Source organism: Gastrolobium bilobum, unplaced genomic scaffold (genome assembly GCF_033153095.1).
Source record: "Gastrolobium bilobum isolate Gb01-03AN ecotype WA unplaced genomic scaffold, APGP_CSIRO_Gbil_v1 utg728, whole genome shotgun sequence".
In the NCBI taxonomy this organism is placed as follows: Eukaryota; Viridiplantae; Streptophyta; class Magnoliopsida; order Fabales; family Fabaceae; genus Gastrolobium; species Gastrolobium bilobum.
In genome coordinates this window covers 724,162-739,367 of record NW_026899225.1, presented here as the reverse complement: position 1 = coordinate 739,367, position 15,206 = coordinate 724,162, and the positions used below count along the sequence as shown (strand labels likewise).

At 33.0% G+C, this 15,206-nt stretch overlaps 1 protein-coding gene across 2 annotated transcripts; it reads right to left on the bottom strand.

Moving 5' to 3' along the window:
• Window positions 1-277: 277 nt before the first annotated feature.
• LOC133288560 (probable NAD(P)H dehydrogenase (quinone) FQR1-like 2) lies at window positions 278-2,720 on the bottom strand. 2 transcript variants are annotated; one of them, XM_061486344.1, is made up of 3 exons: window positions 2,538-2,720; window positions 2,026-2,396; window positions 278-718 (listed from the first exon to the last, which is right to left on the bottom strand). In XM_061486344.1, exons 1-3 carry the CDS (start codon window positions 2,583-2,585, stop codon window positions 490-492), a joined length of 648 nt encoding a protein of 215 aa, XP_061342328.1. In that variant the 5' UTR covers window positions 2,586-2,720; the 3' UTR covers window positions 278-489. The 2 variants fall into 2 exon arrangements, with proteins under 2 accessions (XP_061342328.1, XP_061342327.1); XM_061486343.1 differs by having other exon boundaries at window positions 2,026-2,720.
• Between the last annotated feature and the right edge of the window lie 12,486 nt (window positions 2,721-15,206).

The window sequence follows — 15,206 nt, the reverse complement described above, 5'->3', positions numbered from 1 at the left end:
TTAAACAATAAGTAAGATTAAATAACTAATAATTATTCCTATAGCTACACATTAAAAGTGATTTTTACTTTATTATACCCAAATAAATTCAAACCAATATAATCAATTATTTTCCAATCTAAACAACAATTAAACAAGTTGATGTCATAATCTCGAGTTATCGGATGGTCCTCGAAGATAAAAACAATTTCATTATACCAATTCAAAATACATATTCAATCACAAAAACACTCCAAAAAATAAACGGAGACATGACGATACACAAATTCACATTAATATTTGATATAACTTTATAAACATCTACAGCTTCCAGAAGAATACAGAACCGAGAACAAAATGGGATCCCCATTCTCAACAGAATTGATGGTGGAACAGAGCTGCCATTCCTCGGTGCAATGCAATGGTTAATGCCAGAACCAATTTGACAACAAAGAAAGGTAAAAAAATACAGATGAGCAACAAGAATAGAATGAAATCAAGAAAACACCATCATGACTGGGCGAGCCTCTTAACTATAACAGCCATATACTTGCCCTGAAACTCTGCAAGGGCAAGCTCTGTTTCACTTGGCTCTCTTGTGCCATCACCGGCAAATACTCCTGCACCATATGGAGAACCCCCTCTAATTGAGTTCATTTTGAACATTCCCGGTCCAAAGGTATATCCAATAGGAACATACAGCATTCCATGGTGTGCCAACTGAGTGATTGCCGTCCAACTGCAATATAAAGCACAAAACTAAGAATTCCATAATGCTTTTCAAGCACCAAGGGACCGTTCTAATTTCCATCATGAAGTGAAATAAAATATGTTTCTGGAAATGTAGAGAAGAATGAATGATGGTCTTGGAAGTCAGACAGCAGACATGCACTTCTATAAATTACAATTCAATTTCAACTTGCTTGTCTACAAGAGTTTCCAGTTAACTTATCAACATAAAAGACCATCCCCCAAATGAATAGGAAGAAATGAAATTTTTGCCTCTTGATCTATGCATAACTTTTTTTAAAAAAAAAAAAAAGGTTTGCCCCACTGTGGTTATCCCTTGACAATCTTTGCGTATTACCCTGAACTTTAAGTAACCATCTTTTGATATCATCTACTCATTATAATTGAAAACTCAATAGGTTGGTGATGTCGATACTAATACGAACAATAAATAACATGTAGCTCACGTGAACTCAAGAATACATTGAAACTTTCTTAAGTTTCATTCACTCATCAATTAAAGCTGGTGAAAACCTGAGATAACTTGTCAGATATACCAGAAGAAAGCTCCCCATAAATTAAGACCATAAACATCGAATATATAACTTTAAGAGCTAATAATTTGACCCACTAAGTAATTTGCTACCGTGCTTGTAAAGATGCTTCTTACACGCCATGCATCTTGCAAATGAATATCGCAGCCCTAGCAATCATACTAAACAATAGCAAAAATATATTAGCACTCTCTCTCTCTCTCTCTCTCTCTCTCTCTCTCTCTTTTGACGATTGGGGATAAAAAAGAAAGATGATGCAGTATGAAATTATGAAAACAAGCCATGCAAAATCACATCATACAAAAACAAGAAACAATGCTGAATACAAGCCTGCGAATGTAAACAAGCAGACTTTACATTATATATATATATATAAGACCAGCCAATTCCACTAGGCATTTTCAATTTTTATGATAATGATCTACAATCCAATCAATGTCAAGTACATCAAAATCTGACCTATAATCTCATGTAAAAGAGAGCTATTCAAGTCAAATCAAGTCAACTTAGAAAACGGCCACCTTTGCCCTCTTCACAATAAGATCAAGGCATACAAAACTACTAGTTCGGATTCGAGACAACCTAATCTTTATACCTATGATGCAAAGCTTGGGATCCATGAACAATTCAAAGTTCTAATACCTGGATTATCATGTGACAAGTTAACTAACACCATGAGTCTAATACATCAAAGAAGATTTTATTTTATTTTATTTTAGACATGAAAATGGTAAAAAAAAAGGAAGAAAGAAAGAATCCTCACGCTGTAGTTTCTTGACCACCTCCTTGAGTGCCAGTACTTACAAAGAAGCCAGCTGGTTTCCCTGCAAGTTTTTGCTCCTTCCATAACTGCCCCGTTGAGTCAAAGAAAGCCTTCATTTGCGCTGCCATGGAACCATACCTCGTCGGAAACCCAAACAAGACCCCATCGGCGGCAGGAAGCTCCGCCGGCGTTATCTCCGGAATGGTTTCGTCCTTGGGCGGTGCCTTCATCTGGTTCAAGACCTCAATCGGCAATGTCTCCGGCACCCTATACAAAACCCCTTCCACACCTTCAACACCGTCCACACCCTTCTTCAACCTCCTCGCCAGCCCTTCAACGTGTCCATACATGGAATAGAACACAATGAAGACCTTCAATTTGGTATCAACAGAAACCGACGTCACCGTTTCCTGTATTGGCGCATCGGTTCCCTCGCTTACTGTGTTCTCCTGGACCGGGATCGGCGCAGTACCCGATCCTCCGGCGACGTCCGGCAATGAATCTCCGGCGACAGGCGGTGGCTTCTTCTTGCTGGGAACGCAGCCTCCTCCTTTCCCCATCAAAGAGCAAGCAAAATTAAAAACCCGAAGCCAAATTGGGAATGTAAAATGAGAATTGAAGAGAGCAGAGTTGCCTAACAATGAAGAATTTTCGAAAGCTGAATTTCAGAGCTTAGAGTTGAGTTTCGGACTTGTTTTGAGTATATTCGAATGATTGGTGATGTCACTCTCGCTTCGCTGGAGGAGTGGCATTCAAATAAAAGATAATAAACGTCCCCAACCTAATCGAAACGACGACGCTGCTCTGCTCTCTATGTACGACACTTATTATTAGTAGCTTAATGCGTTCGTTTCTTCCATCCCTACTTTCACGCGAAAATGGACAATCCGCGTCGCTTTTTCTTATTAATATTTTATCTAATACTTGCTCTTGAAGGGTGGGTTGGTTTGGTTGCTTAAGGAGAAAAGAATAAACAAAATCGATGCGTTTCTTAATTTAAATTATTTGATTATCGTGAACGACAATTAAGCACTTGGAAATGCCAATGGCAACTTCTAGAAACGATTGACAATTTTGATAGCCTCCAAATTCTTCGTTGAAGATAATGTCGAGACATCCACGTCAGACTACATTAGTCTAATTTCCAGTATTATTATTATCAGTACCTATGTTGAGATGTTCTGATTTGATGTATTACTATTTATGTTCCATTTTATACGCACCACCAACTCTTCACTAATGTATTACTTACACTATAGAATAGTATAATCCCCTTACATGCATTTTGTTAGCTTTTTATTTAATATACATAGTCATATAAAACTTCTTTTCTTTTATTGTAGTTAAGTGATGTTTAAATCAATTTCCGAATATTTCACTTATATAAATTTTTTATCTAGGCAAAAGTGAGTCATATTCAATATCGGAGTAACTACTTTAATAGGAGTCGTCAAATTATTTTATTTTACATATATATGCAAATTATATGAAAATATTAACAGCATTGTCTAAACATGCAAATTTGACTGACTTCTCAACCAAGACAAAAACGGCCCATTTATTCGTTTACTTTATTTTAGTGCTATTTTTTAATTAATTGAAATTGATTCATTCGTGCTAATAAGTGATAACTTCCCTTTACAAACGACGAGCGAGGGTTGCAATTTGCAAATGTAGCCTTCGATTCTTCGAACTAGCCCACAACGTTTTGCCGGGCCTCATAGATGAGAAAGGTTTATAATTGATTTATTGCGTGAATAAGCTCAGCCCGCATAATTTTTCTGTGTGTTTTGGGAATTGAAATTCTCTGATTGGGTTAGGGCCTAGTGCCCATTTTGTGTCTTTGAAAGACCATATGAGCCCACTATACACAAAAAAAAGGCCGAAAAAAGGAAAAACAACAACAAAACTGATGTAATGATTGATTACAAATCTTAGATATCATATTCATTAATTGTAGTGAAAAAAAATACTACATTAAGGGGTGTTTTTTTTTAATAATTTTTAATTGATAAAATACTACATTAAGTGTGGTTTGTTAATTTTTATTTTTATGTTTAATTGGTATATTTTATTAATAATTACAGAGATGTCATCGATCGTATATTTAGTTTATTTCCTGTTTTCAAGATTTTGTTAAGGAACTGCTAAAACAACAAGTTTTCAGCTTTTTCTTCAAAAAATCATGAAAAATAAAATATATTCACTGAATTTTTATTTTTTTTGTTTTATTTTCAACGTTTTATTTGTAAATTCTTAAAAATATGAATACAATAAAATTAATCTGATATTTTTGTAAGTGATTAGTAAAAACATATGAAAACTTGGGGTTGAAAACTTTGTTCTGATGGAGTATACTTCTAACTGAAATGTCTGTTTAAAAATTTGAAAAGAAAATTTGATTTCATTTTCCGATTATTTTTCTTTTTCTTGAAACCATGTAAAACTATAATGACCATTAGATATTCTGACACGGATCGATACTTTCATGCAAAAAGTATTAAAAAGATTTTGATTAGATTTAAACTTCATGCAAACTTATAATAAAACTTAGGGAAAACTTCAAAAAATCTCCTGGTAAATTTCTTCAGAATCACTTACCATTCCCCAAAAATTTTAATCATTTACACCCCTATTCAAAACTTTTTTATCACTTACTTCCCCTAACTTGATTTTCTATCCAAATTAAAGTTAACGGAGTTAGTCTTTCTAAAAAATATCAAAACTACCCTTAAAGAAAAGTAACACACAACACTCGACCTTATTGCTGACAAGAGATAGTCATTGAGGAGTGAAATCTTAATTGTTCTTACACTCCACTGCCCCTGCTTCTGATTAGTCGGTAGATGCTTATATAATTCGGGTTCTGAAGAAACACACAACACTCAAAGATTTGGACTGGTAAATCTCCATTCTATTTGGTTGTATTTGAGTGATTTGTATTCTCTATATAACAGAATTAAACGCAGTTTCATATCACAAATCTGATATGAAATCAATGGTATTCAAATGCGATCAATGTATATATATATATATATATATATATATATATATATATATATATATATATATATATATAAAAATATATATTGAATTTGCGAGTTCAGTTATGCGAGTTCCATACCATTTGCGAGTTCAAATTGTTGATTTGCGAGTTCTTGATTCATTCAATATATATATATGTATATATGTGTGTGTATAGAAGACAATAACCGACCCCAATCAACAATTCAACAATTTTTTTTTGTTTTAAGGATAATTTTGGTATTTTTTAAAAAGACTAACTCTGTTAACTTTGACTTGGATGGAAAATCAAGTTATGGGAGTAAGTAATAAAAAAATTTAAGTAAGGGTGTAAATAATTAAAATTTTTAGGGAGGGAAATAAGTGATTCTGAAGAAATTTATAGGGTTTTTTTTGTTAAGTTTTCCCTAAAATCTAATCCAATTTAAAGCCATTTGAATTCTACCAAAAAAAAGTGTTTGAATTTAATCAGATTTTTTTTAAGAGGTAATAAATAAACTGTAAGGATTAATTAAATATCTCATTTCATAAGTCGTAATATAGTCAAAATTAAAAATTATTAGTAAAAAAACTTAAAATTTCTAAAACAACAAATACACGTCCGTAAAAAAATTCAGCAATAAATGTAGCTAATTATCATATATTGCTTAATCTTCGTTTTACGGGTAATTTTATTATTTCACAAATAAAACTGTGAGTGTAAGTTCGATTCAGTTTGGATTTCATTGGTTTTCAAAATCAAAACCGAAAAACGATATAATCTAATAAAAAAGTTTGGTTTCTTCATTTTCCAGTTTTTGATTTTTACAATTTATTTTGAATTGGATCGGTGAACACTCCTACCTCTTAAAGACATCTTATAAATTAGTTACCTTAAAAAATCATATAAGAATGTCGTGCATATGTATCCATTCTAAGAACACGATCTTTCATTCCTATTTTCGCTTTATAATTAAGAACTTATGGGAAGAGTGCGTTGTTAGAGTGTTAAGAATGGATGAAATATCATGACTTCATAAATATAATAGCAATTTTAATTTACACTCATAATGAGCATAAGTTATGTAGCTATTTATAACAATCTAACATACTTATCAAATTGAGCTTAACCCGATAAACATATATATAGAGTCATTCTCAAATTTACAAAGAATCATGTAATTATATGATTTTTTTTTTAATAATTGCTCTATAGATCCTATATCTATTTATATGAAGAAGAAATCCTGTAACGAGGGGATTCTTATTTGTACAAGTGGTACTTCAAACTTGGAACGAGCATGAATAAATTAACGATACTTCTTTATCTTTTTGAGTTGTTCTTATTCTATATGGTTATGATTCTACCATATATGTCTTTTTCATTCTGTCAAAAATCGATTTTATGGTATAGACGCTTATGACCTCTCCCTCTATGTCCTGCGGTAATGATTCCTTTGGCATTACAACAAGCCTTACGAGGAGCTCTAAGAACTCTGAATAGTTGCTTGAATAGCGATTTACATTTACGTACTATCAGTGCTAATATTGGCATGTTTGGGTCGATGAAACAAAAAAACAAAACCACTCTGAAAGAGCTAGAATTCTAACCTTGTGTCAAGACCTACGGGCCAAGAGATAGTCTCAGGTAGACAGTTTCTATGGGACATAGACAAGAACTCCGAATCATTCTCTTAAAGTTCATCTTCTTTATTATAAATGATTTGCTTTTCCCGAAATGACCCAACCCAATAGAAAAATCTCAATTCATTGAGCCTTTCGATACAATCAAATAAAAAACCCCAAGAGCGTCATATTCTAGAAGCCCAAACTATATGATTTGTCAATTCAACCTAGTTTATAAAATTAATTACACCGACCAAAAGAATTTCGAAACTTACAAATTTTAACATTAAGACTCTTTATCTAGCTAATTTAAAAATAATTTCTGTAATCAAAATTAATTGATTTACATTTTTAGGAACAATGTATTCTGCCTCAGCCACTTGCATATTGTTTGGGTGAGACAATATCATAACGTGTGACCTTATCCTTCACATTGTCTGAGACTCTGATGGGTTATTACCCTATCTGTTTTAAAGTCTCTCCCTTCACGTATTTCCATAAAAGCCGGCGGAGAATACATGTTACATGGTGGAACACGTTGCATTAAACAGAAGAAAAGTCTTACATGACTTGTTCTGTAACTGTAGGTAGTTACTTAAACTTTTTTGGGTACAATTAAAAGAATTAGATTAAATAATTTCGCGACTGACTCTTTTTAGTTTTGCTATTAGATTCTTTTCAAAAAATTCCCAAAGAAGCTCATCAGGTCGATAAAGGATAGTAGAAGCTTACCTTATAAGGTCGTCACATATCCGTATTTTACTAGCTAATCCAAATTTACTTCTAAAGTTCTAATTAAAGTCAAGGACAATATCAGGTATAGTAATAAATTCACACACAACTAGTGCCATTCAATTGATTCAAGTGCATAATTCCTGAGTCGCTGACTCACATATTATCCAAAGTACTAAACCACAAACGAAGCATTGTGTTGCATCATACAAAGTTAAAATATAAAAGTGGAGGAAAAGAACGGGTGAGAAGTCTTGTTTAGTTGTCTTGGGATCAAAGGACACCTGAGAGATCAATCTAGGTAATGTTCTTCTTTAGGCCAGAGATTCCATATATCTGCTGGAGGGACAACCGGCTATTTTTTATGCCTAACACGTGTCCCGTGTGTAACATTGTTCTCAATGGTAATTGAAAGCATTGGTTATTAGCTAGCCCCATGCACATTTCCAAATTTATAGCCAAAAAAAAAAAAACTAATGAAAAGATAACAACAATATCAGTGGCAACCATGTGCTTAGGTCAGTGGTAGTTTACAGAATGAAAGACAGCCAGCTTGGAATCCCTTAAAGAGAGTGAAATCAATTGGAATCGAAGGACGAAGCAACGCCACATCCCCACTAGTCCACCTGCCACGTTTCGTACGATTGCTCTTTCTTTAATCACGATTAATTAAAGGATTAAAAAAGTTAAATCAAGTAATAGAATCTTTGATTATTATACTTCTCTCTCGAAGATACTGACTTAGCTGTATGGAGATTTCTTGCTTTTAAGTATAGAGAATAATCTAACCTTTATATATGTTTGCAGGTATAATTACAAATTTTTTTGTTTATAAACTCTTACAAATTACACTATCATTTTCGGGAGAACACTAATTTCACTATGTTCTCCCGCGAGAAGATAGTGTAATTTGTAAAAATTTGTCAAAAAAATTTATAAACGGATCATCCCTCGTGTTTACATATATATGTAAGGAATTAATATTTTCACATAAAAGTACATGAAATTTATATTTTTTTTTTATATGATTCCACACGTGCTCCATATAATTTTATGTATTACTTATAGATAAGATTATTTCATATAACATGAGAAACATTAATCCTTATATCTAATCATATTTAATGTGGGCATTTCAAGCTTTTGATGAAAGTGACTTGCTAGGGCTTTGCTTTCCAATGGAAAGCTCAGCTCTTTTTTAATGACTTTTCTTTCCTTTCTTTTTTCTAGTAGTATTTGACTACACTACCATTACATCTTTTCACCAATGGGGTTGGGTAATTAGTTGATGGCTAGTCACTTTCTCACTTTCTCTAACACAATAACACGCGCTGACGTAAACCTTTGATTGCCGTGAACCAATGTTAATGCTTCGGTTCGTACGTGTGGTGATTGGCTCGTGTTGCGTAGAGTGCGTGAGCCACTGTTCCTCAACCTTGAAGTTAGAGCTCAATTAGCCTAAGTCTAAGTGACGGAAGCTAGATAATTGCTGAAATTATGGCGCAATTTAGGGGTTGCTGAAGACTAGGACAAAAGGTTAAACAAAGTTTAATAAAAAAAAATGAAAGAAGGAAAGAAACCGTATCGTTTAGTTGCGCAAACCAAGCCTAGATATATTACATAAAAAATATTGCTATTGGAATTGAATTACATAAAAAAACATATTTAGAGGCTAAGGCGTGAAAGGGATTAGTCTGAAAGGAGGGAAACATGGAAGTGTATTGTGGGTGGCGGATACAACACAAAAAAATTGACCGCGCGATGACATTGTTCATATCAGTCATATGCATCGTTATTTGAATATCATTATCCATGCAAATATATCTATTGGAGGCATAAGGATCTATTGGTTCCATGTGTTAAATAACACGAACACGAAATGCGAACCTATTGGCTTGATTGGTCCTGATGATTATAAATATATCTATTATTATAAATATATCTATTATTACAAATATACAAGCAAGGATGAAACGATGGTCTGGGGAAGACCTAAAGGTGTTCTTAATTTGCTCGATATTTCTATTAAGAATTGTGATGTCTATTCACTCAAAAGGTGGTAGTAGAGAGTAAGTGTTAATAAACAGCCGCCCATAAAAATTGTTAGACTTGGGTCATGTGTAATGAATATTATAAAAATCACAAAAGAGGGACCACTAGCACTGAATCATGCTTCTTTATAAAAAAGAAAGAAAAAAAAGAGAGAGAGAGTGGAGGGAAATTAAACAGACTAGCTAGCTCATTATTATTAGATTTAATCGTTCACGAATGTTGGGTTGAGGAGGTGCATCCAAATATGCTTTAGGTATGTTTAAGCATATAATTGTATATCATAATCAAGGGAATGCACCTTTGATTAGCCAGGGTGTGTGACTGAAATGAGATACCTGAGCGAACTAAATGAAAGTTGGAAGATGGGAAACAAGGGCTGGAGGTGTCGGAATAAATATGACACCCACTTGTTTAAGCCCCTTTTTATTTAGTTGATTGATTAGTTTAGTGAAAGTTAAGATTTATAGACTGACAAACAACTCAAAAAGCATAACCAGAGGAATCCCGTCAGTGCCACGCGCATCTTCTTTGGCATATATTATCCATTAAATAAATGCCGAATTAATTAAGCACAAAATTAACTTCAGCTGCCAGCATGTATAACTTAAGAGCGAATCTATTGCACTAAAAAAAAAAAGAAAAACTTAAGAGCGAATCTCTCTCTTTCTTCTGACTGCTGACCTTTCTCTATCATCTTCATCCTTATCCTTTAATTACCGCCTTTATCTTTACTTTAACTCTAGTAAACTTGACGAAACATCCTGCTTTAGTTTACAATTTCATCTTATCTTATTTTACTAAATATAAATATGTCTGTTGTATTCACCATAACGATAATTCCAACTCACCCCTCACAAATAGAAAAATGCCAAATCACATCCGTTTCACTTTTGGCTTGAAAACGATGTGAGCACCTAGGTATATGATGTGAACAAAGATACATACCAATCAGTTCCCCATAGCTCCCGACACTGTTGACAAATTTACCTCTTACTTTGTATCTTTGTGGATTGGTTCGTTGAATCCATCCTCTTTCTACATGTACTGGGGTATTACTCTTTCGCCAATTTTTGACAAGCTAGGAAGCCTTTATCTTTTCATAGTCTAGAGGAAGACACTTTCACCATATTAGGTAATCTTTTATCTTGTAACTCTTATTCACGCCAGTAAAATCAAATCCATTGCACATTGATATATGTGTGTGTGTGTGTGTACAAGAAGAGTGAGTGACAAAAATTAAAACGGAGCAATGAATGTAAATTTGGGATGGATCTTGAGTGTGGGCGTTGTCAAGTGTGGCGGCTACGGTTGGTGTAGGTAGAATTTCGAATAAGTTAACGTAAGCAGAGAGAGGCAGTGATTGGGTGGGGGAAGAGGAGTGAACAGGAACTCTCTGCTATCAACAGTGTTTAACTGAATACAAAACTTACGCGTGGAATGTGGATAGAGTATGTGGTCCCCTAATGTTCTTAAGGGGAGGTGACACGCGTTAAGGTCCTTGAGTTGCATCCATGTGCGTCTCTTTGGAATGGACGATGCGGCTTTATCTCCCTCACTCTCCCTGCAGTGGTTTGTGCTTCAACTTTTAGCTACTTTTTCCAAACACTTTGACTTGGCTTCAGCTTCGTGTCCCACTCAACTCTCTGGCTTCGAACGAATGAACGGCTCATAACTCATGTCATGAGTAGGAGATATTAGTGAATTTTTAAAATTTTCTTTTTGTCGTTGAGTTTAATTTTGATGAGTTATTGCTACTTTTATTATTTAATAATATATTATCATATCATTTTTTTTAAAATATTTTAATACTGTTTATAACTGGTATAAACAACATATAGTTGTTAACAACACAAGGGCCAATGCCAAAAAAATTTGACTAAGAAAGTTTTGTGACTCAAGTTTTAATACGTACTAGACTTTTATATTTAGGGATTTATAAGCAAACTTACAAATCTTCTAGTACAGACACAGTATACAAGTATGACCCACAAAGAATGGAAAGGGAAAGTTTAATACAAGAGAGAGCCATTGTTTTTTGTGCCTGCGGGAGAAACACTGATCTGCTGTTATATAAGATATATATTACCCTTATATTTAACCAATATGAGACATAACATGATCGAAAATGTAATTTTATGATTAATTAGGATTAAATTATTTAATTTTATTAGTTTAAGATTATATATACATAAAGGGTTATGTTTATCTCATTTTACATGAGATAAACATCTCTCCTACACACACAAAAAGGGTTGGGTCCCACCACTTTTTTTTTTCTCTCTCCTCTTACATGTGGGTCCCACTTATACTTTTATTTCTACAACATGAGGTAATTCTTTTCCTACAACATAAGAAAAATATATCCCATACATAAACTTTGCTTCATTTATTTTATATTACCTTAGTGTTCACGGGAAATTTTCTGTAAAAAATGACATGATTGGAAGCTATGCAATTTTGTACCACGGGTTGAGAGGTCTCCAATGAATGGTGGGGATAGAGGGTTGTAGTTGTACCATAAATAAAAAAGAAAGTCTGCAAACTACAACAACTACTGTCTCCGTAGGGAACCCTGAAAGCTAAGCTAGTTTGATCATTGCATATGGGAGGAAACAGATGTCTTGGAAAGAATTGGTTAATGGATAGCAAGGGAGAAAATATGAGGGAAACATTTTTCATTTTTTCTCGCCAATTCATTGATCCCGTCCCGCCAGCTATACTACCTTTATGCTAGTTCATCAAACCAACATTTTAGGATAGAGAACCCTTTTCGAAGGACAGGCAAAGCGGACCCGCTTTATTTCTTGTCCAGCATAATGAATCTGAATATTCCCCGCAAGGTTGACTAGATTGTTGCCACGCCTCGCTCCAATTTTGTACAAGCCAGCCAGGGGTAGGAAAAAGAAACAAAGGAAAGTGAGATATAAAGTGGTGACGGGTGACACACAATGCAGTCAGAGAGCACCGTCCACGTTATTTGCCTGTGTTGTGCCACAGCCAGATAAACGTGATGCCTAGCTAGCTTTTCTTTTTTCTATTTTGCAATTGAGAATGAGGTACGTACATAAGCTATCAGGATTCAGTTCCAATTCACTAGCCTGAAAAGATGGGCAGCAATTATGTACGTACTTCAAATACACTACCTATAAATGGATCCGCCAAAAAATAAAATAAAATAAATACACTAACTAAAAAAGATTCCATAAAATGATTAAAATCTTTGGATATTAATCTTCTCAATATCGCCTCTTCTCTTCGTTTCTTAATGAAACCCTTCCCTTCTAAATGCTTGTTTTCAAATATATATTCCAGCTGCGAGAACCTGGATGATTTTTTCAATACTATGTCAAATTGAATTTTAAAAACTTAAATAGGTGTTAATTGAAGTGCAAGTTTATTAACTTTTAATTATAAACAGTTTTTGTAATTATTTTAATAACATTTTTTATAGCTAATAAAATCGAGGTATTTTAAACATGAAAACCAAATTACATTGATAACAAATTAATATTTAGTTATATTACTAAATAAAATTTAATGGAATGGATATTTGGAATTTAGTGTGGAAGATTAACATCATAATTTAAAATAATTTTATACGATCTAACACATGATCAACTAACACTTGTGCATCCAACGAATAAGATTTATTGGGTTATATATGATCCATAAATCTTAATTGTTAGATGCATAAAAATCAATGGTTAAGATATGATTTAAGAATAATAAATTTTATCAAAACTTAACCCTTGATTTCCATGAATCTAACAATTGTGATTAATTAATTATTAATTTTTAATATATCACAACCGTTATATTCATGAGAAGCAATGGTTAGGATTTGGTATAAGACTTATTATTTTTATACTAGTATAAATTGATTCTATCCCTATATATATATATATATATATATATATATATATATATATATATATATATTATTGGGTTTAGTTCATACTTCGCATTCAGATGATGACTCATTTTGTGGGCCTCTAACTTATTTTGTTTTTATTTTATTCTCTTAGTAGTTTGGGTTTGGGCCCATAAATAACTTTTGTTGCTTGGAGTTTCTAATTAAACTGAGTGACTTGTAACGAGTGCGGTAAGAAAAATATAGTGCATATTACTGGACATAATCCATATTTGATGAATCAGGATAAATCGTTGCCTTTTTTTTCTTCACTTTCTCTTTTTTTCAATTTTGATCGTGTGTATATGTGATTGTGTCGATTCAAAAACACACACACACACATATATATATAGTAAAATAATTTTTTTATGTCATAGGAAAATAGTTAAGAAGTGGGATCCACCCATCTTTTATGTGTATAAGAAATTTAGTTATCTAATGTAAAATGAGATAAATATAATCCATATATATATATATATATATATATATATATATATATATATATATATATATATATATATATATAAGGTCAGGATCATTTTACACCAGTGTAAGAATAATAAATCTTACACCAAATCTTAACCGTTGATTTCCGTGCATCCAATGGTTGAGATTTATTGGGAATCAAAAATTAATTAATGAGTGAGACCTAATAAATCTTAATGTAGAAAATCAATGATTAAGATTTAGTGTAAGATTTATTATTCTTACACCGGTGTAAGATGATCCTGTCTCATATATATATATATATATGAGTTCACTTTTTCTACAGTCAATGTAGATAACTAATCTACATTGAGCCCAAAACGACGTCATTTTGAGACGAAAATCAAGGTATTTTTGTAATTATAATTTATTTCAGGGTTATAATAGTCTTTTTATTATAATTTTTAATTTTTCAACCCAAAACAATGTCGTTTTGAGAGCGAATGTAGATAATTTATTTATATTTACTGTAGAATATATATATATATTGCAAATGTCATTTTATAAACCATGCAACTAAGAGCTAGTTTTATTTGACTTTTTTCACATTTATATATACCACAGATAGTATGACTTCGTATGTAGTTTCGCTATTGGATCCCAGTACGCATGTACCAATATGTTTTTTTTTTTTTTGGATATATGTACCAATATGGTGTAGCTTGTCCCTGTCCCCATCTTTTGTCTTCGAATTGCAAAACCCAACAATGAGAAAATTTAGGTGCTATTAGAATAAAAAACATGATTTGCACCATTATGCGTAAACTACGTTCATTATAGTATTAAAAATATAATTAATGTAGACAATAATAGTAATTTATATATATAACTTGAGCAGTATAAGATACATATATCAATAGATCATTTTTTTGTTTCGAAACTACCCAAAAAAAAATCAGATTTTAAGTTCTAAGTAACTACGTCAACAATGACGACATGCCTAAAGGATGTTGGAGATGGGAGACAGCTTGAGAGGAAGTTGTTGTAATTGCCAAGCATGGAAGTCTCAAATCTTCACTCATCGAGCCACGTACGCTTGCCCTTAACCACAAAGCTAGAGAGCTAAGCCGAATGAGTGCGGCTTAAGTGCAACGTATAGAAGTTAGAGAGTACCACCCAATTGGACAACAAAAGTGACTTACATGTCCAAATCCAGAGGCTAACCTCTCCTCATTGTTTATTAAGGTCGAGGTGGTCTGCTTTGGGATCACAATCCATCCCCATTTTTTTTCTCCAAAAAATAAAAATAAAAATAAAATGTATGCGTCTGAGTTGAGGACCATCTGTCCTTTTCTCACACACCATTATGAATTTATGACCCTATGTTTCTTTGTTAATCACTTATTCGGGAAAGCTTTACTTAAAGATGATT

Coding starts and splice junctions, on each gene's coding strand:
- LOC133288560 (XM_061486343.1), bottom strand. CDS start 2,585: ATGGGGAAAGGAGGAGGCTGCGTTCCCAGCAAGAAGAAGCCACCGCCT. Junction 719..2,025: donor GGTGGTCAAGAAACTACAGC/GTGAGGATTCTT, acceptor TTTATATTGCAG/TTGGACGGCAATCACTCAGT.